At 45.1% G+C, this 25,348-nt stretch overlaps 1 protein-coding gene across 2 annotated transcripts; it reads left to right on the forward strand.

The window, feature by feature from the left end:
- The first annotated feature begins 4,435 nt into the window (after positions 1-4,435).
- Positions 4,436-23,641, forward strand: RARS1 (arginyl-tRNA synthetase 1). Of its 2 annotated transcripts, XM_080942464.1 has the most exons (15): positions 4,436-4,522; positions 5,535-5,669; positions 9,964-10,152; positions 11,040-11,148; positions 11,866-11,966; positions 12,224-12,345; positions 13,778-13,898; positions 15,785-15,914; positions 16,787-16,891; positions 17,710-17,888; positions 18,471-18,580; positions 19,337-19,442; positions 22,490-22,662; positions 22,907-23,154; positions 23,476-23,641. In XM_080942464.1, the coding sequence occupies exons 1-15, from the start codon at positions 4,478-4,480 to the stop codon at positions 23,583-23,585; spliced, it is 1,983 nt and encodes a 660-aa protein (XP_080798590.1). In that variant the 5' UTR covers positions 4,436-4,477; the 3' UTR covers positions 23,586-23,641. The 2 variants fall into 2 exon arrangements, with proteins under 2 accessions (XP_080798590.1, XP_080798591.1); XM_080942465.1 differs by lacking the exon at positions 9,964-10,152.
- The last annotated feature ends 1,707 nt before the right edge of the window (positions 23,642-25,348 follow it).

A 25,348-nucleotide genomic window follows, 5' to 3' on the forward strand; every position in this document is an offset into this window, starting at 1 on the left:
GTGGGAGTGAGGGGAGGGCCGCGGAGAACTGCATTTGGATCTGTCTCTATCAATAAAGTGGCCTTTTTAAGACAGAGTTTCTTGTCGTTTGTCTCCCTGGTTTCACTCATCTCCCAAGTCTGGAATTTTTTTTTTTTTTTTTGTGGGGTTTCTTTTATTTTGCATGTTACACTTATTTATGTAATAATGTGACTGCTCGGCTCTTTTGGAACCTAAGGTCTGGTGGCGTATGTCTGTGATCCCAGAACCTGGAAGGCGGTCACAGGGGTTAGAGACCAACTCAGCAGTACAAAAACCTGTCCTTAAAAACTGAGCCTTGGAGACATGGCTCGGGGGTTAAAGGCACTGGCTGCTCTTCCAGGGGACCAGTGTTTGATTCCAAGCACCCACATGGTGGCTCACAGCTATATGTAATTTCGGTTTCAGAGATCCGAGACCCTCTTCCGGCCTCTGTGCATACCAAGTGTGCACACGGTGCATAGGCATACGTGCACACACAATGCCAGTTAATCATAAGTAAATGGTTAAGGAGACGAGAGAGACGTTAAGCAGTTAAGAGCGCTTACTGCTCTTCCAGAGGACTGACGGCTGGTGCCCAGCACCCACGTCAGTGAACTCACAACCACCCGTAGCTCTACCCACACTCATGCTCATGTGTGCATACCCACAGCCTGACATACAAGTACACATAATTAAAACTAATAAAAAGTGTAAGCCTGGTTTTATTATTCTGAAAGGTAGTGCCTGCCTAACCATACCAAGTCCAAAGGCTACATAGTGGCCACATCTTTCCCGTCGCCACAGACCTAGACACTAAAAGTGTATTTTTAGCTGGTTTACCTGTACAATATCCTTTACAGAAGATACTGTTGTGATCATCCCTATTTTATCATTTGTGGTTTTGTTTATCCTGAGACAGGGTCTCGCTGTATAGCGGCTGGCCTCAAACTCAAAACAGTCGTCTTGACTCACGCTTTCTGGGACTATCAGCATGATTTTGGTGCACATTTTTAAGATGGATGATGGGTGGATGTGGATAGAAATATATTCACTTCTGTCTTATGTGTATGAGTGTATATGTATGTCTGTGATTCCAGCACTTGCAAGGTGGATGCGGGAGTTTGAGGCTATCTCAGCAGTATGAAAACCTGTTTTTAAGAACTGAGACAGGAGGGATGTCTGCATCCCTGCATGTGGGTGCAGTGCCTATAGAAACCAGAAGAGGGCGTTGGATCCCCTTAGAACTGGAATTACAGTTGGTTGTTAGCCGCCAGGTGGGTGCTGGGAATTGAACCCAGGTCATAGTCCTCTAGAATAAAAGTCAGTGTTCTTAACCTCTGAGCCATCTATCACCTCAATGTGCATTTGATTTGATTTTATGTGCCTTGTTTGTTTTTAAAGATTTTTTTAAATGTATATGCTATGAAAGCCAGCAGAGTTGTTGTGTCTCCTGGTGTTAGAGTTATATGTGGTTATATATGAGTGCCAAGAACTCTGGTCATTTGGAAGAGTAGCAAAGGCTCTTAACGGCAGAGCCATTTTTCTAGGCATACTGGTACATGCTTTTAATCCCAGTGTTCTTGAAGCAGAGGTAGGCAGATCTCTGTGAGTTCTTGGCCAACCTGTCCTACATAGCAAGTTCCAGGACAGCCAGGGCTGGTATAGTGAAACCTTGTCTCAGGATATATAGAGAGAGGAGAGGGAAGGGAGTGGGGAAGAAACAGAAAGAAAGAGACCAAGTCTTGGGGTTGGGGATGTGGCTCAATAGTAGAATGTGTACTTAGCAAGCACAAAGTCCTGGGTTCGATCCCAGCCCTGGAAGAAAAGAACTAAAGACCCATTGGCATATAGTCTAGACTACCTTTTCATTCACTGTGTAGCCAAGGCTGACCTTGAACTCCTGCTTCTCTTGTTCTGGGATTTCAAGCATGGACTGCCATGTCCAGCAAGGACGATCGTGAATTCCTGATGCTCCTGCTCCTACCCACCAAGTTCTAGAATTTCAATGTATATTCTGCCACATCCAGGTCACTGCTTATATAAACACGACCCAAGCTGAGCATGGTTATAATCCCAGTACTTACAACGTTGCAAGTTCAAGGCCAGCGTGGGTTATATAAGTGAGTTCCAAACCAGCCAGGGCTACAGAATGAGTCAGGCTCAGAAGATAAGAGATAGAGTGAAGATGAACCCTGTCCAGTTCTCCTTTTTAAAGACTATGGCTGTATCTGTGGATAAATCACTGCACCGTCAGAGCTCCTTATAAACTACAAAGGTACCACCCGGACATTTTCTCCCTACATGCTCATCAGCCCCAAGAGACAAGACATTGGAAACTAAAGCCCTGTGCTGTTCATCCAGTGTTTACTATTGTAGACCAAGTTACTGAGGCCTATTCCCTGCCGTTGTCGACCCACAGTGCCGAGATCCGTTCTCTGCAGTTATAGAAGGGTAAGTCCCGATGTTCAGCCCCAGTAGTGAAGTTGATATTCTGTTATGTTCTAGACGCTTCTGGAATAACCCATTGTCATCATCTGTGGCCCACACCGTTAGTACAGCTATTCCCAGAGCACTTTACTAACTAAACGTATTACTGGGAATATGTTAGGGACAGTCATCAATCACTGTCAGCCGTAGGGTAATGGGTAAATGCAGCTAGTTGGAAATGTCAGGTCACAGGCCTGACATTATGGTATTTCTTACCAACGGTATGTATCTGATCCCCTGGTTTTCATATTTCACACACGAGACACCCCTTGTTCACCATTTCAGCACCCGTTGAAGTGTTCGCGAACACATAACAAATGCTCAGTTCCTTACTGACTGGCGGAAGGAAAGCCAAAGTCCTTCCCGTCCTGCTGTGTTATGGGGACAGAGATGCTTCTCAGTGGCTTCTCACCTCTTTTGCTTTCTTCCTTTCTTTGCTTGCTTATTTGCTTGCTTGCCTGGAGACAGATCCTTACTCTACAGCCAAGGATGAAAGATGCCCTAAAACTCACTAACCCAGGCTGGACTGAATTCACAGCAATCACAGTTTGTGTGTGTGTGTGTGTGTGTGTGTGTGTGTGTGTGTGTGTGTGTGTGTGTTCATTTTTATATGGGTTGTGGTGATGAGCAAGTTCCTTAATGTAGCATTCTCCCCAAAGTGGGTATAAGTTCCACTGGTGACAATGTAGAAAACTATAGGTCCAGAGAGGTGACAGATGTAATCCCATAACACAGGAGATGCTTGAGTTCTAGGCCAGCCTGCTCTCCTTAGGGAAAGAAAACATTCTTTATTAGTTATAATAATATATATTTTTAATCTATATAATTGTGTATATAGGTGTTCTCTGCATGTGTGCTTGCACACCAGAGGAGAGCATCAGATCCCATGGAACTAAGTGTTTATAGGTGACTGTGAGCTGCCATTTGGATGCTGGGAATCAAACTAAGAACTCCGGAAAAACGGCCAGTGCTCTCAGCCACTGAGCCACCCCCAAGTCCTGTAATATATTTATTTAATATGTAGCATCTATAACCCGCACTCTAAGCCCATGGATTCATTGATATTATTGTTTAGGATGAAGATAAGTACATTTTAAGGTGACTAAGTCCATCTTAATGGTAAATCGGTGTTATTGCAGCCCTTGGGAGGTGGGAGAGAAAAGATCAGAAGTTCAAGACTATTCCTCCGCTACACAGTACAAGACTACACTTTCAAACAAAGGGTACGTCTTTCAAACAAACAGAAGGGCCTGAGATATGCTCTAAGAGACTGCCTGGCCCAAGTCACTGTACCACCTTCCTTTCTTGATAATTAGAACATTGTTAGCTTGGTATGGCAGTGCATACCTATAATCAGGGTGCCAAGGAGGCTGAAGCAGGAGGATGAAGAGTCAAAGGCCAGGGTGGAATACAAAATATCTACGTGCGCATGCACGCACGTGCGCGTGCTACATGTGCAATGAAAAGGAAAGCTGTTGCTTTGTCTTTCTCCTTTCAGATCGTCTCCATACGTTCGAGGACCTTTTTTTGTCATACCTTCTCAACATCCTCACATCCTGGAGACAGTATCTAAGCACATTAACGTGATAGCAACAAAAATGCTTGTTTAATAGAGGGATGGGCTGCCAGGCAGTGGCAGGTTCGAGGCCACCCTGAGCTACATGGAGTTCCAGGACTACACAGGGAAATCCTCTCTCGAAAAATCACAACAAAACAGAGGGATGGGTTTATGGGTTCTGTGCCCATGCCTGCGCCAAACACAGGATAGCTTTGGCCTGAGACGTTTATAATCCATCTTTCCTGACCCAAACATCAGCTAGAACTGCTCCCCGCCTCTCTCGCGGAATCTCCTGGATCCCGCTAGGGGGCAGCAGAGGACGCGCCCTGAACAACCGAAAACTATGACTTCCCAGGGTAGGAATTTCCGTTTCCGGCCCAAACAAGACACTTCCGCTTCCGGCCACTTGGCATGTGAGTCGCTGACGAGAGGATGGACGGTCTGGTGGCTCAGTGCTCCGCGCGGTTGCTGCAGCAGGTTTGTCCTTGGGCGTGGCGGAGGGCTCTGGAGCGGGTGCGCCGTGGCTTCCACGCGCGACGGCGATGACCCGAGTCCCGGACCTCGGGGCTTGCGAAACCATGCTGCCCCCCCCCGGCCGTTTCCTCTTGGCTGGGTCGTGCGACTGTCACTCAGAAGAGAGGGTGTCGCAGGGCCCAACGTGGACAGCGAGGCTCAGTCTGCTGGCCGCCCAGGGTGTGCGCTCTGGGACCCAGAGAGAAACTTCCCAAGAAAACGCCAGCCTTGGTCTGCAACAGTGTCACAATTTTAACATAACGAAAGTAGGACCCGTTTTTTTTTTTTTTTTTTTTCCTTTTTTCGGACCTAGACGCGAGTGTTACTTCAGTTTGCCCAAGTCTGCCCTGTTACAACTGCTTTATTGCAAATGAGCAACCCCGAGGTACAAGTTAAGACAAGCTCTTTACTGCTGAGTCCAGTTTATAATAGCAGACGTATGGAGACCCAGAAAAGGCAAAGACAGTCCCTTGAGCGATTTTGAGTATGATAAAAGATGGACACCTTTTGCCCCGAAGGAATCTAACCCAGAGCCATGAGTACGCTAGGCAAGCACTATGAGGTGTGTAAATCCCCCAACCCTTACTGGGTTTTGTTGGGTTGTTTTGTTTTTAGTCCACGCTATAAGGCTTTAGGAATACAGGTAGTAAAAGCAGACACTTGTGCTCTGACTCAATAAGGATGCACTGAGCCAAAGAAACTTGTGTGTTTGAGAAAGAGTCTTGCTATGTATATATCTTACTCTGACCCCAGACTTTGACCTCACAGCCTCCCAACTGCTAGGATCCGAGGTGTGTGCCACACACTTTATTAGGTTATATTCTCAGCACTACAGTTCCTCATTCCTGGCACACACACATGTGGACTCAGTTCATCTTATAAATCATTGCTCTCAAAGGGAAGACCGTTCTCCCTTGTCTGCGTCACATATTGTGGAGCTGAGGAGAGGGAGTGAGTCTGTGCCTGTCCCTTACAGGAAAAGGAGATTAAATCTCTGACTGCTGAGATCGACCGGCTGAAGAACTGTAGTTACTTAGAAGCTTCTCCAAGTCTGGAACAGTTACGAGAAGAAAATCTAAAATTGAAATATAGACTGAACATTCTTCGAAGGGTGAGTACTCGGGGTATCTTCAGATCGTTGTTGTTACTGAAGAGTCTGAAAGTATTCGCTACAAGGACTGAAAAGAGTTTGTTTTGAAATCTGTTTTTCTGCACGAGGCAAATTAGGACTCATTAGGCACCTGTGGTGGAGAAATTGGGGCGGCGCCGGCTTTCCTGGACCCTTTTAAGTGGCTCATCACGATGGTTTAAAGAGTGGTTTGGAAGTTGAGGTTTCTTCTAAGCTCTTACGCCCCGCCATCAAAGCAGTGTCTTTTGCTTTTAAACCGTTTTCACTACCACTAAAGAAATAATTTGTCAGGAGCGCACCAATGGGGATGTTTTAAGTGCACACACACTGGTACCTAACTTCTGTGCTATTAGATTGCTTATTTTACGGCTTTATGTTACACACTCTGGCATCCTTTTGGGTTTCTTTTCATTGAATGTTGCAAAACTTTCTCCGCCTCCCCTCCCCTCTCCCACAGTCTTGCTCTGCAGACCAGGCTGGCGTGGGACTGGGCCTTCTCCATCTTGCGGGGTCTTTCCGCCTGTCTGTCTCTGGCTGGGTTTACAGGTGTGTTCATCCATGCTTATCGGTGTGGTTGGGGAAGAATAAACGCTTACCTTCAGCTTTCTTGGCCTGCCTTTCAGGTTTGCTAATGACACAGCCCAGCCTGTTAACGTCAATAATTGTTCTCCAGTGTGTGTGAGGATTGCACAGGCGTTACCCCATGTACTGACCTCAGGCATCTGGCCGTTCCTTTGAAGTTCCCCATTACCTGCTCGGAGTCAGCTGGGCCCAGACAGCTTCGCCAAGTGCTTCTGTGCTGCTGCAGGTAGCAAGGGAACGCTCGGAAATGCTGCTGTGGTAGAAAACAAGCTTTTCTGTGTACAGGGGGCAGAGGCAGGCTGCTCTCTTAGTTCAGGAGGGCCAACCTGGCATACAGAGTGAGTCCCAAGACAACCAGGGCTACACAGGAAAATCCTGGCTTAGAAAACCAGAGGGGAGCTAGCTTACATCACAGGAATAAAGTATTTGAGTGCAATAGCTTCTTCACCTTGCTGCCTTCCCGAAGTTCTCCTGGACCAAATGCTCGAACTCGAAAGCACATAGCAGATGGTGCTGGTGGTGGGGTATTTTACCCGTGTTCTCCTAAACATGGCTGCCTCACTTCTATTGCTTTTCTGTCTTTTTATGTGTTTTTAATAATTAAAAAAAAAAACTTACTTATTTTGAGGCAGGGTTTCTATTTAGCCCTACCTTTCTGGAGCTGTCTTAATTAGACCAGGTCTCAAAGTCACATAGATTCCCCCTGCCTCTGCCTCCAGAGTCTGGCCACTTTGCGTAGGTAGTCACAGAAAGCTTCCCACGCAGGTAATAATCACACATGATTGCTATCACAATACAGGGTAGAATCTCATAGATTTTCAGTTTTCCCCAAAAGCTGTTATTTTTACTAATTTTCATGATGTGAGGTTTTACAGAATGCACACAGCCCCGGCTGTGTGGTTTCTGTTGTATAGCCTGTCACTCTCGGACTTGTGGCAGTCATCCTGTCTTGGTCTCCCAAGAGATAAGAATTAAAGTATGGCACCATGGCCAGTTAGGTGTAGTATTAACTCCTGCCGACAGGCCTAAGAATCACGGGAGAAGAACATAAATCAGGTAAAAGAAAAAAATTGCCAAGAGCTTGGCGCACTGGCTCGCCTCTGTCGTCCTAACCAGTGGAAAGGCAAGCGGGGTATTGCTGTGAGTGACCAGCCTGGGTAGCAGAGCAAGAGCCCGCCTCCAAATGAAAAAGCCTTTGAAGCCCATTAGGAAATTGCCAGGCCTGTGTGAGGCCTTGGAGTCTGTCCCCCAGCACCAGATAAAACTGGGTGTGGTGGTGTGTGCCTGTAATCTATTTCTGTTGGGGGAAGTTTATTACTGATTTTTAAGACTTAAGATTATATGTAACTGACATTATCTGTTGGAAATCTTTAGATTGTGAAAAGCATGAATAAGAAGTTTAATAAACTAAAAACCTAAAATTGATCGGGCATGGGAGCCGATGCCTGTATATTGGGAGGTGGAGGCAGGAGGATGAGGATTTCTAGGCCAGTTTCAGCAGTGTGAGACTCTTGCAACAAAACAAAAAGAGCAAACAGACAAAACAAACAAACAAAATCACTTAAGTCAACTTTTTTGTTTATTTCCTGAGTCAATATTTTTAATTTTCTGATATGAAACATTTCGACCAAAGTACAAGCTTTATTTTCATGAAGTTGCGTTCCCACTGTGTCTGTTAACAGTCTTTTTGTAAACATGTATGGAATTATACTGCTGGGAACTCATGCTCTCAGAAAGAACCTCACCTGTATTGAGCCTTCTGCAAGGATAACTTGACTAGAATTTTGTGGAGAGGTTGGCATCTTGCAGGTCCAGAGCCCAGTTACAGTTTATCTCAGAACCTTATTGTGACCTACACACCCCCCTTCAATAGCCACTTCAGTATCTGACCTAACATTTTATCAGGCTTTTTGATGAGCTTAAGGATATAATTTTGCTGGGCACAGTGGTACACACTTTTTCTTTTTTTTTTTTTTTTTCTTTTTTTTTTTTTTAAGATTTATTTATTTTATTTATATGAGTAAGGCCACCGTAGCTGTCTTCAGACACACCAGAAGAGGGCATCAGATCCCATTACAGATGGTGGTGAGCCACCATGTGGGTGCTGGGAATTGAACTCAGGACCTCTGGAAGAACAGCCGGTGCTCCTCACTGCTGAGCCATCTCCAGCCGTGGTACACACTTTTAATTCCAGCATTTGGGAGTCAGAGAAGACAGTTCTTTAAATTCAAGGATGTCCTGTTCTACACAGAGAAACCCTATCTGGAAAAACAAAACAAAGATTATGCCTTGGTAGACTGAGGCAGGAAGATTGTTGTAAGTTTAAGGCTAGGGTACAATGTCACCCTATCTCAATCAGTCAGTAGTGTTTGTGGAGTTTTTTTTTTTTTTTTCATTGTGTAGCAGAGAATTCCTAGGAGGGTGGAACTCGACCTGTACATTTTTGTACACCTGGTTTATGATCAGTCAGTCACTAATTGACAAGGAAGTAATGACAGCAGTGACCTCTGATTTGTTATGTAGATGAAGGTCAAAAGAGCCAGTACCAGGAACACTTACAGAGCTGACACTGCGCGGCACCACTTAACCTCCTGCTACCTTACTGTTTCACACTGCAGGTCTGTCAGAAGGCTTGCTGCCTGTCTCAGACGGTTATTACTATGTAGCCCAAGCTGACTGCTGCTCCTGTCTCAGCCTAACTGCTAAGAATTTAGGTGTGGGCCTCTGGGCCTGGCTTTGATGTTTCTGATTCATAAAGCTAGTGATTATGTCAAAGAGCACCCACTTCGTGGCAGGTCTGAGGCCCCAGGTTCACATCTTAGTACACATGAAGTGGTTTCATCAGGCTTTGGACAGCATCTGCTTGCTCACTGCTGTCAAGAGGTGGGATCCAGGACCTCCGCCTGGCCTGTGCGCCTCTACAGGTCACCGCCCTTTCTTTCTTTTATTGAGGAGGTATCACTGGGTTGGCCTGGATCGGGCTGACCTCTTACTTTCTGTAGTCTTTTTTTTTTATAACAGTGTTTTGATAACGTCTTAGATGGCAGGCCTAATGCCAGGAGCACTGGCTAGACAGTGGGTGAGACACTTGTCTGCATTCAGCAGGCTGATGGTAGAGACACAATTTAGTGAAGGCGTAATGAATGGTAATAGGGGTGATTCTATTCTCTCTTAAATGAATGTGCTCCACTTAAAGGTTGTTACATTAACAAGTAGGAGTTGGTCACGGGTTTTTGCTATGGAGGCAAAGCCCGACTTTCTGGTACAGCGCTGTCTCTGGGTTTCTTCCTAGGTTCCTCTCTCTCCTGCCCTGAGAAGGAGAGAATGTGGTGGTGGCTGTTTTGTCCTCTGAGTTCTCGAAGAGTGCTTGGTGTGAGGCAGTTTAGGACTCATTTCCTTTGCAGATCTCTACGGCCCTGGCTGTCCTGGAACGCACTACATGGGCAAAGCTGGCCCTGAACTCAGAGGTCTGCCCGTCTCTGCATTGCTGGTGCCGAGCCTCGCTTCTGTTTTCTATTCACTCACCACTTTTTCCTATTTCTGATCTGATAGGGCAACTGAAGAATCGATGGCTCTGTTTCCCAGGGATTCTTAGCACCCTGTCCAGTGTCCCATCCTGGCTCTGACCTGCATATTTGGGGAAGTGTGTGATGTCATACTACTTCACTGAGACACTGCTGTTCTTTTCCTGCAGAGTCTTCTGGCAGAAAGGAGAAAACCATCTAAAAATATGATTAACATCAACAGTCGCCTGCAGGAAGTCTTTGGCTGTGCCATTAAGGCCGCATATCCAGACTTGGAGAATCCTCCCCTGGTCGTAACACCAAGTCAACAGCCCAAGTTTGGAGACTATCAATGTAACAGTGCCATGGGTATTTCTCAGGTGACTGTGTCTTGTGACAGATGTCTGGGGTAGTTCTTGCCACAAGGGCAGCCTGGGCTACATTGATGACCCTGACCCTGTCTTTCTTTTCTCTCTCTCTCTCTCTCTCTCTCTCTCTCTCTCTCTCTCTCTCTCTCTCTCTCTCTCTCAACAGCGTGCTAACAGTCACCACCATCAATTATTTCTTACAGTTTGGTTGTTTTTGCAGCAGACCTTATAGTCTGTTTTCTCCTCCTCTCTTCTCCCCCCCTCCCCTCTTGGTTTTGGTTTGGGGTGGAGTTGTTTTGTTTTTTCTTAATATTTATTTATTTTATGTGAGTACACTGTAGCAGTCTTCAGACACACCAGAAGAGGGAGTTGGATCCCATTACAGATGGTTGTGAGTCACCATGTGGTTGCTGGGAATTGAACTGAGGACCTCTGGAAGAGCAGTCAGTGCTCTTAACCTCTGACCCATCTCTCCATCTTTAACCCGAGGCACTCCTTACTTGCGGAGAGCTCCACTATCTGACTACACACAGCCTGTGTCTGTTTCCTTTCTGTGGTGGTTGGGAAGGTTTGCCTTTGAGCAGACGTTTTTCTCTAATGGTCCTGTGGGTTTTCTGTCGAGCTGTTTATGCATAATCAACCGTTTCATGGCCTGTCTGAGAACGTGAGTATGCTGGCTCTGTAGCTGCAGGCTTTGTTCTGCCCTTTAGGAGGCAGCTGGGCAGGGGAGAGTGACGTATAGACACATGGTTTTGCATCTTCTCATCCCTCTCGGTGCTGATGATGCTTTGCTTTATCCATTCTCGTGAGAGTTGCAAACCACAGCTCATGCTTTGTCAGCGACAGTCTCTAGAAACCCACAACCTGGTGCTAACGAACTGTTTCACATTGTGTTACAGATGCTCAAAGCAAAGGAGCAGAAAGTGAGTCCTAGAGAAATCGCAGAAAACATTACCAAGCACCTGCCGAGCAATGATTATATTGACAAGGTTGAAATTGCGGGTCCCGGTATGATATGGTCTTTCTTTATAACTCTATTGATGAGTGCTTTCTGAGGTTTAAAATGGGTTAAAACTTAAATCCTGAGCCTGAGGGTGTAACTGAGTGGTAAAGTGCTTTACTAACATAATAATAAGATCTTTGAGCTTTATCCCAGCATGGCCACTAAAATTAATTTTTAAAAAAAAAAGTTGCCACGCCTAGTGGCACATGCCTGTGGTCCTGTCTACTCAGGAGGTGGCCTGGTGTGTACAGGTCCAGCCCAAGCGTTCAGTGAGCATCTGTGTCAGAATAAATTTGAGATGGGGGGGAGGAGTGTGCCTCATTGGTAGGGGGATTCGAGCCAAGACCACCTCCCAGCCCACCTCAGAAAGCATCTGTGCAGTGAGCCAAGTAGTTAAAAATAACTGGATTGTGAGTTAGGAGCTGTCATTTGGCGGCCTGTCCTTCCACCCATTCAGGTTTCCATCAGGAAATGGCTCGGTCACGGCTGAGCCTACAAAGAAGGCCCCGAATTTGTGAAAGTGGAGTAAGCAGGGTTCAGGGTGGGTTTGAAGTAGAGGCTGAGGCAGGTATTTTTAGGACTTGAATAACGGTCTCAATTCCTGTTAGACTCCGGAAGAATTTTGCCACAGCTGTATCGCATTTTCTAGCGTCAGATAAGTGAAATGGAGAAGATCCTTCATCCCTGGGAGAGACTGGTCACTTTCACTCCTCCCCTCTTAGGTTTCATTAATGTGCACCTGAGAAAGGACTTCGTGTCAGAACAGTTAACCAGTCTCCTCGTGAACGGAGTTCAACTGCCTGTGCTTGGAGAGAGTGAGAAGGTACGTGTCCAGTCTGTGCAGGCGTTAGACTGGAGACCTGCAAACGCTGTCGCTGGGAAGCAGACTTCTGGTGTGCTTCGTAATTGTTTACTTATTCCATAGGCATTTAAGGCTCATAACTGATACTTACGCAGACACTGCTGTGCACTTGAATTGTAATTTGTATGCGTCAATTTGATTCCTAATGGGTTCATATGCTATCAGAACCACAAGAAAATCTGGTATAGGTGAATTTACAAGTCTTCTTTCTCTTTTAGGTTATAGTTGACTTTTCCTCTCCCAACATAGCTAAAGAGATGCACGTTGGCCACCTCAGGTCAACCATCATAGGAGAAAGTATGAGCCGCCTCTTTGAATTTGCAGGATACAATGTGCTAAGGTTTGTTCTCTCTCATTTGATTGGATATTTCTATTAAAAATGACACATCCTATTTTTGCAAAATCTTGAACATCCCAGCTCAAAAGCTCAGTTCTGTTTTGCAGTCACCTACCCAGTAAGCTTTTAAAAATACATCCTGGGGGCTGGGAAGATGGCTGCAGGGTTCTTGCTGAAGACCAAAGCTCAGTTCCTAATACCCACATCATGTGACTCATAGCTGCCTGGAGTTCCTGCTGCAGAGGCTCCAGTGTCTGTTCCTGGCCTCCATGGGTTCTGTGTGCGTGAGCACACACCCACAACTGTCCACGTGTATGCATAGATCTTATAGAAATACACCCTCGTCTCCACGCTACATCTGAACTTTACGTACTTTCTGTAAACTTGCAGATACATCTCTGTTCATTCCACAGATAGCAAAACCAGTGCACACTGGCAAAGGCCTCCAATTCCCAGCACTAGAGAGGTAGTTTGAGGCCAGCCTTGTCTACACAGTGAACTGTAGGACACCCAGAGCTACATCATGAGACTCTGTCTTAAGATAATAAAAAAACAACAGAACAATGTATTTAATTATTTTTATGTTTACATTCGTACATTTATATCCATTTATATAGAGGCTAGAAGAGGGCATTGGATTTACCTGTAACTGTGTAGTTAAGGGCAGCTGAGAACTGAACCCAGGTCATTAGCTGCTGAGCCGTCTAACCAGCCTCCACAGGTACTGCCTGAGGGCCTCATACGTAACAGGAGCTCACCGTCTAGTAGTCAGAAAGGCCTCAGCGAGAAATGAACATGTTGGGCTTTGTAGGCCTTGGTATAGCTTAGGATTCTGTTCCAAGTAGTGGAGCCATATGATCCAAGAGATTGCTCTGCTAGTAGTGAAGAAAGCATAGTGATTAGCTGTCCTCAGGGAAGGTCTGTGGTGTGGCCTTAGCTAGAGGCAGAGAGAGGGCTGTCACACATTGGCGTTTGGATTGGCGTTTGGAGCCGTTTATCTTAAGTCCCCTATGATGACTGATTAAAAGGTACATGTTTTCTTTCATCTATCACATATACTTCTTTGTTGGGGAAGAAGAGTTTGACTGTTAGGAGTGATGCTTATACAGGTCCTTCCAGAGAGCAAGCTCAGGTCTTCAGGCTATGTGGTCATGACTGTTGGCTGGTATATCCTTGGTTAGCTGCATTACACGGATGAGAAACGTATTCATTAAGTCTTAAGTTCTCACCATGCTCAGCCTGTTACTGGTTACACGGAACTGAGTGGATGTAAGAGCCCAGAGCTTCCTTGCCAGGTAGCCGTCCAGTTAAGGAAACAGCTACATAAGCAACTTTTACTAAGGCGGTAGTTGGCACGTCAGTGTTAGCGGCTTCGAATGGAGAAGGCTTTTCATTTACCTTTACAATTGTTCTAATTCCTGTTCTCTGGTATTAGGTTAAACCATGTAGGAGATTGGGGAACCCAGTTCGGCATGCTCATCGCCCACCTGCAAGATAAATTTCCAGATTATCTGACAGTTTCACCTCCTATTGGGGATCTTCAGGCCTTTTATAAGGTTTGGCATCATCATTGTATATCTGCTACCTGCTTCCCAAAGGAAGTTCAAAACCATATTTGAATTTACTGTACTGAGATTTTGAACTTAACAAACTGGGCTGGAGAGATGGTCCGTTAGTTTAAAGCACATACTGCTCTTCCAGAGGACCTGAGGTCTATTCCCAGCAACCCAACAGGTGGCTCAGCATTGCTTCTGACTCTAACTGTGGGGATCTGATGCCCTCTCTGGCATCCAGGGACATTGTGCTCAGGTGCAAAACACTGCTTTTTAACCCAGTGTCTCCTAGGAAAGTTTTGAAAACTAGCAAAATTACTACAGAATTAAAAATTAGTTGAGTTAGAATTTCCTTTGGATATAATGAAACAGATTTGCTAAAATGTACTGATTTGATAAGGAACTGAGTCTCCAGTGTTCCTCATTTTGTGTGCCTACAGTGGGGTAATGGTACCCAAGAAAGCCAGAAGACAGCTGTGGGAGTCAGCTTTCTGCTACCATGTGGGTCCTAGATATTGAAAAACCATCTTACCAGCCCTAGTTGTTCCTGAAAGATATGTTTGCAAAGAGATGCCAGGGAGCTACCCTGGAGTGAGAAAGTGTGCCACCAAAATTAAAGTTAAAGCTGAAGGCTTCGTGGTTTGATTTTGGTATGGGGACAGTTTGTAGTCCAGGCTGACGTGTAAACTTGGCGTCTGACTTGTCCAGAGTGTTAGGGTTACAAGCAGGAGCAATCATGCTTATGCATTCTTAAGAAAATTTAAAAGTTGTTTATTTTTAAGAGAAAATTAATTTTAAGTCAGGTGGTGGTAGTGCATGCTTTTATCATGGAAGCAGAGGCAGGTGGTGGAGCCAGGACTACACAGACAAACAGTCTTGAAAACCAGAAAAGGAAGAAGTTTTATTTAGTTATTAATTAGCTGTGTTGTTTGTTAATTGGTACTTTTTTTTTTTTTTTTTTTTTTTAATTTTCCTGTCCTCTTGGGCTTGGGTCCAAACCAATGCTTCTTGCATGCTGGGCCACCATTTTTACTCAATTCACTTTAACAATTGGAGGGCATAGCATTGGTGGGGGTTTTGGGGGAGGGTGTTTGCTGCTATTGTTTATGGTTCTGGTTTTGGGGTGTGTGTGGGGGGGGGGTTGCTGCTGTTGTTTATGGTTCTGGTTTTGCTTTTTGAAATGACCTTACGGAATTCTGAGCGACTTAACTGTTGTGTACCTGAAGGTGACCTTGAACTCCAGATTATCCTTTTTCCATCTTAACTGCTAAGATTATAAGCAAGAACTGCCATGCTTGAGTTAGCATCTGGTATCTTCCTGGGTCACTATTGAGATGGGGTTTCATGCTGACTCTGGGGCATTTTATCTAGTATAGCTAGCCAGCTTTCCCAGAGGCTCCCATCTCTACCACAACTATAGAACTGTCTGGCTTTGCTTGTGTTCTGAAGAACAAACTCTAGGTCTCACACTTGCAGGACAGGCACCGTATCTACCGAGCTGTCTCTCCAGATCAGCCCTGTCTGACTCCTGAACTCTAGCAGGGATGTGTTTTCCTGTTGGTTGGATTTATTGGGTTTTTGTTTTGGAGACAGGGTGTCACTGTTTCTAACTGGTCTGGAACTTACCGTATAGACCAGACTGGTCTCAAATTCAAAAGGACCCACCTGCTTGGTGTTGGGATTAAAAGTGTGCACCACCATGCCCACTTACTCTGCTTGGTTTGTCTGTCTGCTTGCTTTTCTTTTCGAGAACGTAAACAGTTCTTGGCTTTGGTGTGGAGCACTTCGTATTCTCAGTTGTCTATTGTTTTGTGGTGTGGTACATAGAGCAATGAACACACTCTTCATCCAGAACTGCAGGATTAGATGGTGAAATTTTTTAAAAACAGGAATCTAAGAAGAGGTTCGATGCTGAGGAGGAGTTTAAGAAGCGAGCCTACCAGTGTGTCGTTTTGCTGCAGAGTAAAAACCCAGATATCATGAAAGCCTGGAATCTCATCTGCGACGTCTCCAGAGAAGGTGAGTTTCTAGGCACCATTCAGCTAGTTTGAGTTGTATCCAGGGTTGATGCGGGGTCTCTGGTTGGGATGTTTGTGCTTTTGTTTCTTTTCCTGTCACTTTAAACTTGCTAAATTTTAAATTTTGTCACTTTTCTAAAGTAATGGTGTAAATGCCAGCATGTGTGTGGTTCACAGCCCACATGAGCTCAGAGGACAAGGGAACCTTTGCAGAGTGATGTAGTGAACAGAGGAGCCCTTGGAACTGGAAGTAGAGGTCTTTGTGAGCCTACTGACATGGGCACTGGGAACTGAGCTTAGGTCTAGTGTATGCTCTTAACTGCTGAGCCATCTCTCCAGCCCGCACATCCAGGTTTTTACATGGGTTCCAGGGATCAAAATCAAATCTCATGGAATTCACTGTTAATTTCACCAGCCCTTGTTTTGTTTTTGAGACAAGGGCTGTGTGTCCCAGGCTGGCTTTGAATACACAGTGCCTCTCTGCCTCTTACATGTTGAGATTGCAGGCATTTCCCACCATGTTTGGCTTGACAAAATTAAATTACAGGTCCCTTTGAAAGGTAAATGGATAAAAATTGCCAGAGGTATTTTACAAAGATATCAATGATTGCTTTGCGGCCTAGGGTTTAAGGTATTTGTCTCCTTCTCCCCACTCCACCCCTCATAAAAGGTCTCTTTGCATACCTCAAACTCAGAGATCAGTCTGCCTCTGCCTCCTGGGATTAAAGGCGCATATACATACATATATATTCTGTATTGTTCATACTCGGTGTAATTAATTTCTTTTTCCTGTTTCAGATAACAAATATTCTAAATGTGTTTTTTCTCCTTTTGCTTAAATGTTCATGTGCTGTATTTGGTGGTATTTTCTAGAGTTTAATAAAATCTATGATGCATTGGACATCACTTTAATAGAAAGAGGAGAATCCTTCTATCAAGACAGGATGAAAGATATTGTAAAGGAATTTGAAGATAAAGGTAGGCATTATTACCCTTTCTGAACTTTTATTACTATAACTGAAACTTATAAATTGGCAAAAGTAGAGATAATAGAACTTATAATTGTGAAGACCACAAACTCATCATATAGGTATTAAATATAGAATAGACTTTATTCTGTTCATATACCTTTACATAATTCCAGCTACCACTCTGTCTGTGAAAGAACATGTGCATATATTCTCATGCTAAAGCTGTATCGTACACGCACTTGTGTGTTAACATGTCTTGCTTTGTAGCCCTGGCTGGATTTGAATTAAATATGTAGACCAAGATGATGACACCCCCCCCCCCCATAATGATTGAATCCTTATTTTCCTTTCAGAGGAAGGTTATGGTTCTACCCAGAAAGCAAAGCACAAGTGTTGATATTTTGCCTGCTGGGCAGATGCTTGCACTAGGGTGTGGTGTTAGTTTAGTGTGAGTGCAGAGCCCTGCCCTCCTAAGTCAGTCTTGGCTATAGCCCTTGGTCAAGGTTTATAGTAGATCATGTGAGGGTAATTATATGATATCCTCAGCTCTTTAGTAAACCCCGAGTGCTGGTAAGAAGGTCTTGTGAGTTCCAGGTACTTGCTAGCAAACGAGGTGACCGGAGTTCAGTCTCTGGGACCCACGTGGTAGAAAGAATATCAGCCCTCAAAAGGTGTCGTCTGACCTTCACATTCTCTCACACACACAAACTATAAGCTTAAGTGTTACAAAGTCAAATATTCATAGGATGACCCAGTATTTATGTCATTCAGGTTTCGGGAGGCTCTTTTCCCATTGTTGATGGTTTGCTTTGGTTTTGTTGCTAGGGTTTGTGCAGGTGGATGATGGCAGAAAGATTGTGTTCGTGCCTGGGTGTTCTGTGCCGTTGACAATAGTGAAATCGGATGGGGGCTATACTTACGACACATCGGACCTGGCTGCCATCAAACAGAGACTATTTGAAGAAAAAGCAAATAAAATCATTTATGTGGTGGACAATGGACAAGTAAGTTCACAGATTTGTCTAGATTTGTCTAGAGCCCGGTTGCAGATGTTGACAGGTACAGAAAGGGACCTTGCAGAAGCACAAAAACCATGTGACTTTTGGTGTGAAATAAGGGGTCATGTAGCCCATTTGACCTCAGACTTGAACCCAACTCTCTAGATGCAAACTGAGATTTAATAGAGCTTCCTGCCCCTTTGCTGTGATGAGCATCCCATGTTTTGCATGCAGTGACTAGTGTGCTGGCACGGAGATATCCTCCTCAGTACCTCCGCTGCTTCAGACAGTCTCGCAGACCTAGGCCGGCCTCCGCCCTGGCTGCACTACTGCATGTGACCCACAACACTTAATTCTCAGGCCCCGAGATCACAGGTGTGTATCCATGTGCCTGGCCTCCTGTAAGACCTGAGTGTTGAAACTTATCGTTGTTCTTGCTTTTTGGTGGCCACACCTGGGGAATAGAACTTTTTTAGTAACACTTGCCTGGCAAGATTGTCAGGTGCACAGAAGCCCGACATCTTTTTTGGTTCTTTTTTTTTTTTATTAGTAACCTAACAAGCATCATTCTGTTTCTACATTTTGTAGGCTACACACTTCCAAACAATATTTGCTGCTGCTCAGATGATTGGTTGGTATGACCCTAAAGTAACTCGAGTGGCCCACGTTGGATTTGGTGTGGTCCTAGGAGAAGACAAGTAAGTGGCCTTGCTCCAGCGTTCCTGCAGTAAAACTAAGAGAGAGAGGTCTCTCCCGTGCTGTCACGTGAACTCAGCTAAACCACTTTCCCCAAGGCTCAGCTCTTCCATCCGGACAGTGTGGGCCACAGCAGTTAGATTACAGAGGGCTTTGCACTTCCGGTCCGTGCTTGGGTCTCACCCAGGATGCTCGGCAGTGTAGACAGAGTGTGAGTCACTGAGATCCCAGCTGCATTTAAGATGCACTGCTTTTATTGTTGTTTTAAAATATAAAGGTTATCAAGCCTACAGTTAATGATGTCTGAAAGGGCAAAACATTTAAACAGCATCTTGTATTCCAGGAAAGAGCTCGTTAGATTTTTAATTTGTATGTGCCTGTAAAATCCTGAGTAGGACATCGGGCAGTTGTGTGCTACCACGCACAAGTGTGGGGAACTGAACCCCAGACCTCTGGAAGAGCAAGTGTTCTTCAGTGCTGACCCATCTCTCCAACCCTGGAGGATGCATGGACATTTTCACCAGTAAAGTGTAGTAAAGGATAGAGATCAGATGAGGGTCAGGTCAGGATGCTTTGAGATGAGAGACACTGGCAAGCAGTTTCCTGGTAGCCAATTTGATTATGACCCTGTTACCTTGACTGTATTGCCAATGACTCCAGGCAGTTTTCTGTAGATCTCTCAAACCCTCATTTTCAAGGTTTTTTTTTTTTTAAATTGAGAATTCTAATTCAGAATTAAGTCTTTAAACTTCTTTTAGAAAGAAATTTAAAACACGTTCCGGTGAGACTGTGCGCCTTATTGACCTGCTTGAAGAAGGACTGAAACGGTCCATGGATAAGCTAAAGGAGAAAGAGAGAGACAAGGTAGGACATTTGCCCCGAGTTGTATTTGGGGGCCAGGGCACATAGATCGCCCCCCTCTGATGAGCCATATTCCTGGGTATCACAAAGCCTGTTTCCCCTTTGTTCAAAAGGCTTTGCGGCTCTGCTTCTGTTTAACACAGAAATCGTACTTTATGGGAGGACAGAAGCTGTGTGACTTTTGTCGTGAGATAGAATCTCACGTAGCCCAGAAAGGTCTCAAACTCCCTGTAGAGCCAAGATTTACCTTTAACTCATGTTCCGGCCCCTCCTCCCAACTGCTGGGGCTATGGTGTGTGCCATCATGCCTAGGCCTAGCTCTTTATAGACATCTTACACTGTTGTTCGTTTATGGTGAAAACATTCAAGAGCCCCCCTTCTATCTCAGAACTATTCACTAAAATAATGTCCTGCACTCAGTTTTCAGATCCTCTCTCCACTATGGGCGCGCCCCCCCCCAAATTGTTTTGAGTAAATTGAGATTTTGTAGCAGAATCTCCCGTGATAACACAGTGTTCAGCCTGTTTCCTGAGTGCTGGCTTTAGAGGTGTATGCTACTGCAGCTATTATATGAGTCCACTGTCGCTGTCTTCAGACACACTGGAAGAGGGCATCAGATCTCATTACAGATGGTTGTGAGCCACCATGTGGTTGGTGGGATTTGAACTCGGGACCTCTGGAGAAGTTAGTGCTCTTAACCCCTGAACTATCTCTCCAGCCCAATAATACCAATTCAGTGTATCACAATATTGTGGCAGGCAATATTTGTGACTGCAAAGATCTAGTCCCCCTCCACATTATAGGTGATCGAGTGTTTCTGACAGCTGTCATGTAATTGGTGCTTTCCTTTCCTGGTTTCAAACAATTCGGTTCTAACCTATGGGTGAAGGCTTAGAGACAGAGGCACTAAGGGACACTCCACAGCAGATTCCAGACTCTGTAGTGAGTTCTCTGCCTTTGGATATTCTGTAAGCTAGCTGTGTCCAAACTCATAGCTTCACCAAACAGGAGGGTCTTTAATACTAGAAGAATAATCACATTTACTGTTTTGCTGAACGTTTATGTACAAGTTGGCCCCTTGAGGTTTTTCATTACGTTGACCTTTCTCATTGGGTTTACTGCATTCCCTTAAGTTTCTAACTTGAAAAGGACATATCAAGTTATTTTGTTAGTATCAGAAACCTATCTTCCAGACAAATTTTGGTGAGAGTTCAGCAGTGAACAAGGAAATTCATTTACTTTTATTGGGTCTTAAAATCAGACTTGAAGAATATGGAGTGCAAGACTCCAGCCAAGCTAAGCCTTTAACCCCAGCATTTGAGGGCAGTTGGATCTCAGTGCCAGGCCATCCTGTGCCAAGCAAAGCTTTGGCTTTATGTTGTCAGGGCTTCGCATAGCCGGTGTGTCAGCTTATATTGATTAGGCGCTTATCTGGACAAGCTCAAAGTCACCTTTCAGACGTTCCAGGAACCCAACTAGAAAATACTGAAAGTTATATATAGGGCTCATAAAATACTTGATCAAAATCCGACCATTGAGAATATTCATCTACTACCTGGAGTCAGAGCTTGTCAGGCTTTTTGTAAAGAATACTCTTGGGACGTGGCTCTGTCAGTAGATGACTTGTCTAGCATGAGTGGACCCCTGGGTGTGATCCCCAGTGCTGCAGGGCACATCCCTGAAGTCCTAGCACTTCGCCACTGGAGTGACTCAGGTGAGCCTGAGTTACTTTAGACCCTGCCTAATTAACAGAAAAACTCTGTACAAGGCAGATTGAGTATGTGTTACAGTTCTGTATGTTGTTTTGGGTGTTGGTTTTTTTGTCTTGCTATACCGGCCAAACTGGCCTTAAATTTGTGAAGCTTCCTTAGCCTTTAAATTACTTGTTTAACAGTTATCAGATTTGCATATCACCTCACTTACTTTTTAAGTCCTTTTCTTGTGAAATAAAATGCCCAAGGTAATTACATTACCATCTGCATAGTAGGTAAAACATGTCATTTCATGTTCTTAAATATCTAACAGTTAATTGTAAACCTGCCTGGCCAGGGACCCAGGATCATTAACTTTAAAACCAACATGTAGCTTGGGTCATTTGTTGAGTCGGGCAGTCCCTGACCAGCCAGGCTGAAGAAGCCTCTCTTCAGCCAGCTCCCATTGTAGGGTTGGACCAGAATGCCGCTGTCTCCAGCCCTCCCCTGATAACAGCGCTCCAAAATTGTTTGCCACTTTGGTTTGACTAATTGGTGTGGATAGGAAACATTTTAATTCTAAAATTAATCTGTTGAGCAAGCCCCGAAATGTGTAGATGTCGTTTTATGGATTATCTTGAGCCAGTGAGTTAGGGTTACTTGAAGGAGCATGAGCAAGTCAGCCCCCCCCCTCTCCCCAGCAACTGCTAATTGTCTATAGCTCCTGGGACGCCTTCCCGCCACTTCCCGCACCTCATAAGGAGTGGAATGTGCATCCTGAGCATTAGCCAGACTTTGAAGGTAATGTGATGGGCACAGACGTTCATATAGCAAAACAGCAGCTACAGCTGCTGCCTCAAGACCTGTGGCCTTGCCAGCTGGCAAGGTCAATGGTGAGCTTGCAGGGGACGGGGGAGGAAGACCTGATGGCAGCCAACCCGCCTACCTCAGTCTGCAAAGCAAGATTCCAGGTCTGCTCCAGCTTGGTGTGTGTAGAGTTACTCCGTTTGTGTTCTCCCAACTTTGAGTCAGAGTCTCAGTGGAAGAGTATCCCTGCTGCCAGCCAGGGGCAGTCAGGGTTCTCTAGAGTCACAGAGCTGTTGTCCAACTCCCCAACAATGGTCGGCAGCAGCCGTGAGTGGAAGTCCAAGGATCTAGCACATGCAGAAGTCCTGGTATCTCGGCCTTCCGTTCCCATCGTCCACCCCTGAAGTAGCATGAAGTAGGTTTAAACTGGAAAGTGAGCTGACACTCTGTCTCCTTCCTCCAGTGGCCTGTCACTCTCCCCTCGCTTCTCGGTCTGATTGATAGTGACTCCTTGAGACCCCGGGACAAGCTAAGTGTTTTGTTTTCCCAAAGGTTTTAACTGAAGAGGAGTTGAAAGCAGCTCAGACATCCGTTGCATATGGCTGCATCAAATATGCCGACCTCTCTCATAATCGCCTCAATGACTACATCTTCTCCTTTGACAAGATGCTGGATGACAGAGGGAACACAGCTGCTTACCTCCTGTACGCCTTCACCAGAATCAGGTGACCGCTTTACCTATGGAATCGGGAGGATGCCTCCACAGTGGTGTTTTTATTACAGGGTCTTGATGAGGGTGTATGTGTGTGTGTGTGTGTGTGTGTGTGTGTGTGTGTCCCAGGCTAGCTTCTGACTTGATCGATCACACTGGGCTGATAAATCTGTTTAATTGGTATTTTCCCATCAGTCATACTAGATTGTGTGGGAAGAGCATGTGCCTGACCGGAAGGTACTTACCTGGTATTTCAGGTCTATTGCGCGCCTGGCCAATATTGATGAGGAAATGCTGCAGAGAGCTGCTCGGGAAACCAAGATCATTCTGGACCACGAGAAGGAGTGGAAACTGGGCCGGTGCATCTTACGGTTCCCTGAGATCCTGCAGAAGATCTTAGACGACCTGTTTCTCCACACTCTGTGTGATTACATTTATGAGCTGGCGACCACGTTCACGGAGTTCTACGATAGCTGCTACTGTGTGGAGAAAGACCGGCAGACTGGTGAGTGCCTCCTGCACTGTCCCTCCTGGGGAGGAGTGTCTGAGTTTTGTTGCTATGGAAACACCCACTGCTGTTGATGTCCTTATGTTAACAAGGCAAGCCTGAGAACAGAAGCAGTTCATAGAGTGGGCGTCCATCACCAGCGGGGTAAATAATCTCTCTAACGGAGAAGTGTAGCCATAAATGTTCTTTGTAGCTGAAGGTGATCTCAGGGTCCCCCCATAATACCTATAGGTTGCCTTCAGAAAAATAACCAGTTATTTAACGACTTTCAAACTAAGAAACGAGTTAATGTCTTTTTTTTTTTTTTTCTCTTACCAGGGAAAGTATTGAAAGTGAACATGTGGCGAATGCTCCTGTGTGAAGCCGTAGCTGCTGTCATGGCCAAGGGGTTCGACATACTGGGGATAAAACCCGTCCAAAGGATGTGACCCTTAGCCCGGGGACTGTTTCTACATTTGCTTTTTAAATCATGTGGACACAAAAGTAGTAAAGAAATTTTCACAACTCTGTGAAATGTGTTCCTTCGTCTCTAACAGAGTAGATTCTAAAAAGAAAATGACTTTCAGAGCAGATGCGGGTCTGAGTGGGAGAGCATGTTTGGGAAGCTTACTGAGCTCTGAGACTGATCCTCTCCAGTCCCACTTTTACAGGTTACAGAGCTCAGTGCATTGTTCCAGATTGTTCTGAACCCAACACTAAAAACTTGGCTCACTCTCAACTTCCACTTTAATAAAGGCTGACAGCGGCACAACCAAAGGGAACAAGAGGACAGTGGCCCAGGTTACTCCAGTCTAGTCTAAGAAAGAGAAGCCGATCCTGGGTTCTCGGGAATGAACGGCTCTTTGGCAAACCCTCTGCAGACTAGCTGGAGTTCTCTGAGCAAACGGTGGCTGCTAGCGGGAGTGAGGGGAAGAGAGTTCAGAGCTGTCGTGCCCATTGACGGTATCAGTAGCCAGCATCAACAGACTTACCCTGCTCTGTCCACAGCATCTACAACAACCGCGGGGCAGCCAAGCAGTTTTCCTTAGTGCGGTCAGCGCAGACCTCGGCTCCCCATTCTAGCCTGTAGGGTGTCGGGGTCCAGCCTCGACACAGGATCGGAGTTCTCAGCTGGAAGCAGGGATATCTGGAAGGCGCATAATAAAGAAACACTGCTTTTTGGGTACAAACTGACAGGCAATTTTTCAAGACTTAAAGTTTCTTTCTCTCCCCCCTCCCCTGCCCCCAGCTTACCCAAAGCTGGAGGCTGGGCCCTCTGCTTTTCTCCTGTGCGCTTTTCTTTTTCTCGAACTTGCACACTCATACACATCTCTGTTCCCCTTTAACTCACACACACACTCTCACTCATACGTGTTCTCAAACTCTCGCTCACTCACTAGCCTTTCTCTTGTCCCAGTCTTTTATTTATTTATTCCAAAAGCAGGTAGGAAAAAAAGAAAAGACACTGTATAATCATTGCCAGATTAAATTCAAAAGAACAACCACATTCTCACAAAGAATTAATTGCAATTGTTCCCCAGAGTTTCAAGCTTCCCCTATTCCCAGGCCTGTGGCCAAAATAATAGTAAAACTTATGCCTCAGAGCTCCGAGGTCAGCTCCTTGCATTCTCCCCTGAGGCTCTAGTGATAAACTACTTGGGCAAAGCTGCCAGCCAGTGGCAGATAAGAATCAACCCTTAACTCAGCAGTTCCTCTAGCTTTCTGTTCCTGTATACTGCACACAGTGACTAGGGATACCAGTATTTTGAATTAGTTTCACTAGTATATAATTTTATGCATTCTATACGTTCTTATCCAGGAACCACTCTCAAATGTGCAAAACATATTTTGTAACTTCAATAACGTTTTCCTTCCTTGGGGCCCCAAAGTTGGCCCTAATTCATTTTCTAGTAACTTCAAACTTTCTTTGCAAGTTGAGCATTAGTCTGGAACTTACCATTGTGCAATTGTTACATTGTTTCCAAAATGAGAACACAAGCATGCACCTGGGCCACTATGATTGTGCTGTGCCCATGCCTCAATTTCCAATTGTTTAAGAGTCATATCAAGGAACATCTAGTCTTACAGAACCCACCAGAGCAAAAAGAAATAGGAAAGTCAGATACAGTAGAATAATTATGTTTGCCAAGGCCAACTGAAAAGTAGTCACGCACAAATAAAATCTATACAGCCGTTGTCCAGGGTTGAGGTT

The sequence above is a fragment of the Micromys minutus genome, assembly GCF_963924665.1.
Source record: "Micromys minutus genome assembly, chromosome: 31".
NCBI classification, from domain to species: Eukaryota; Metazoa; Chordata; class Mammalia; order Rodentia; family Muridae; genus Micromys; species Micromys minutus.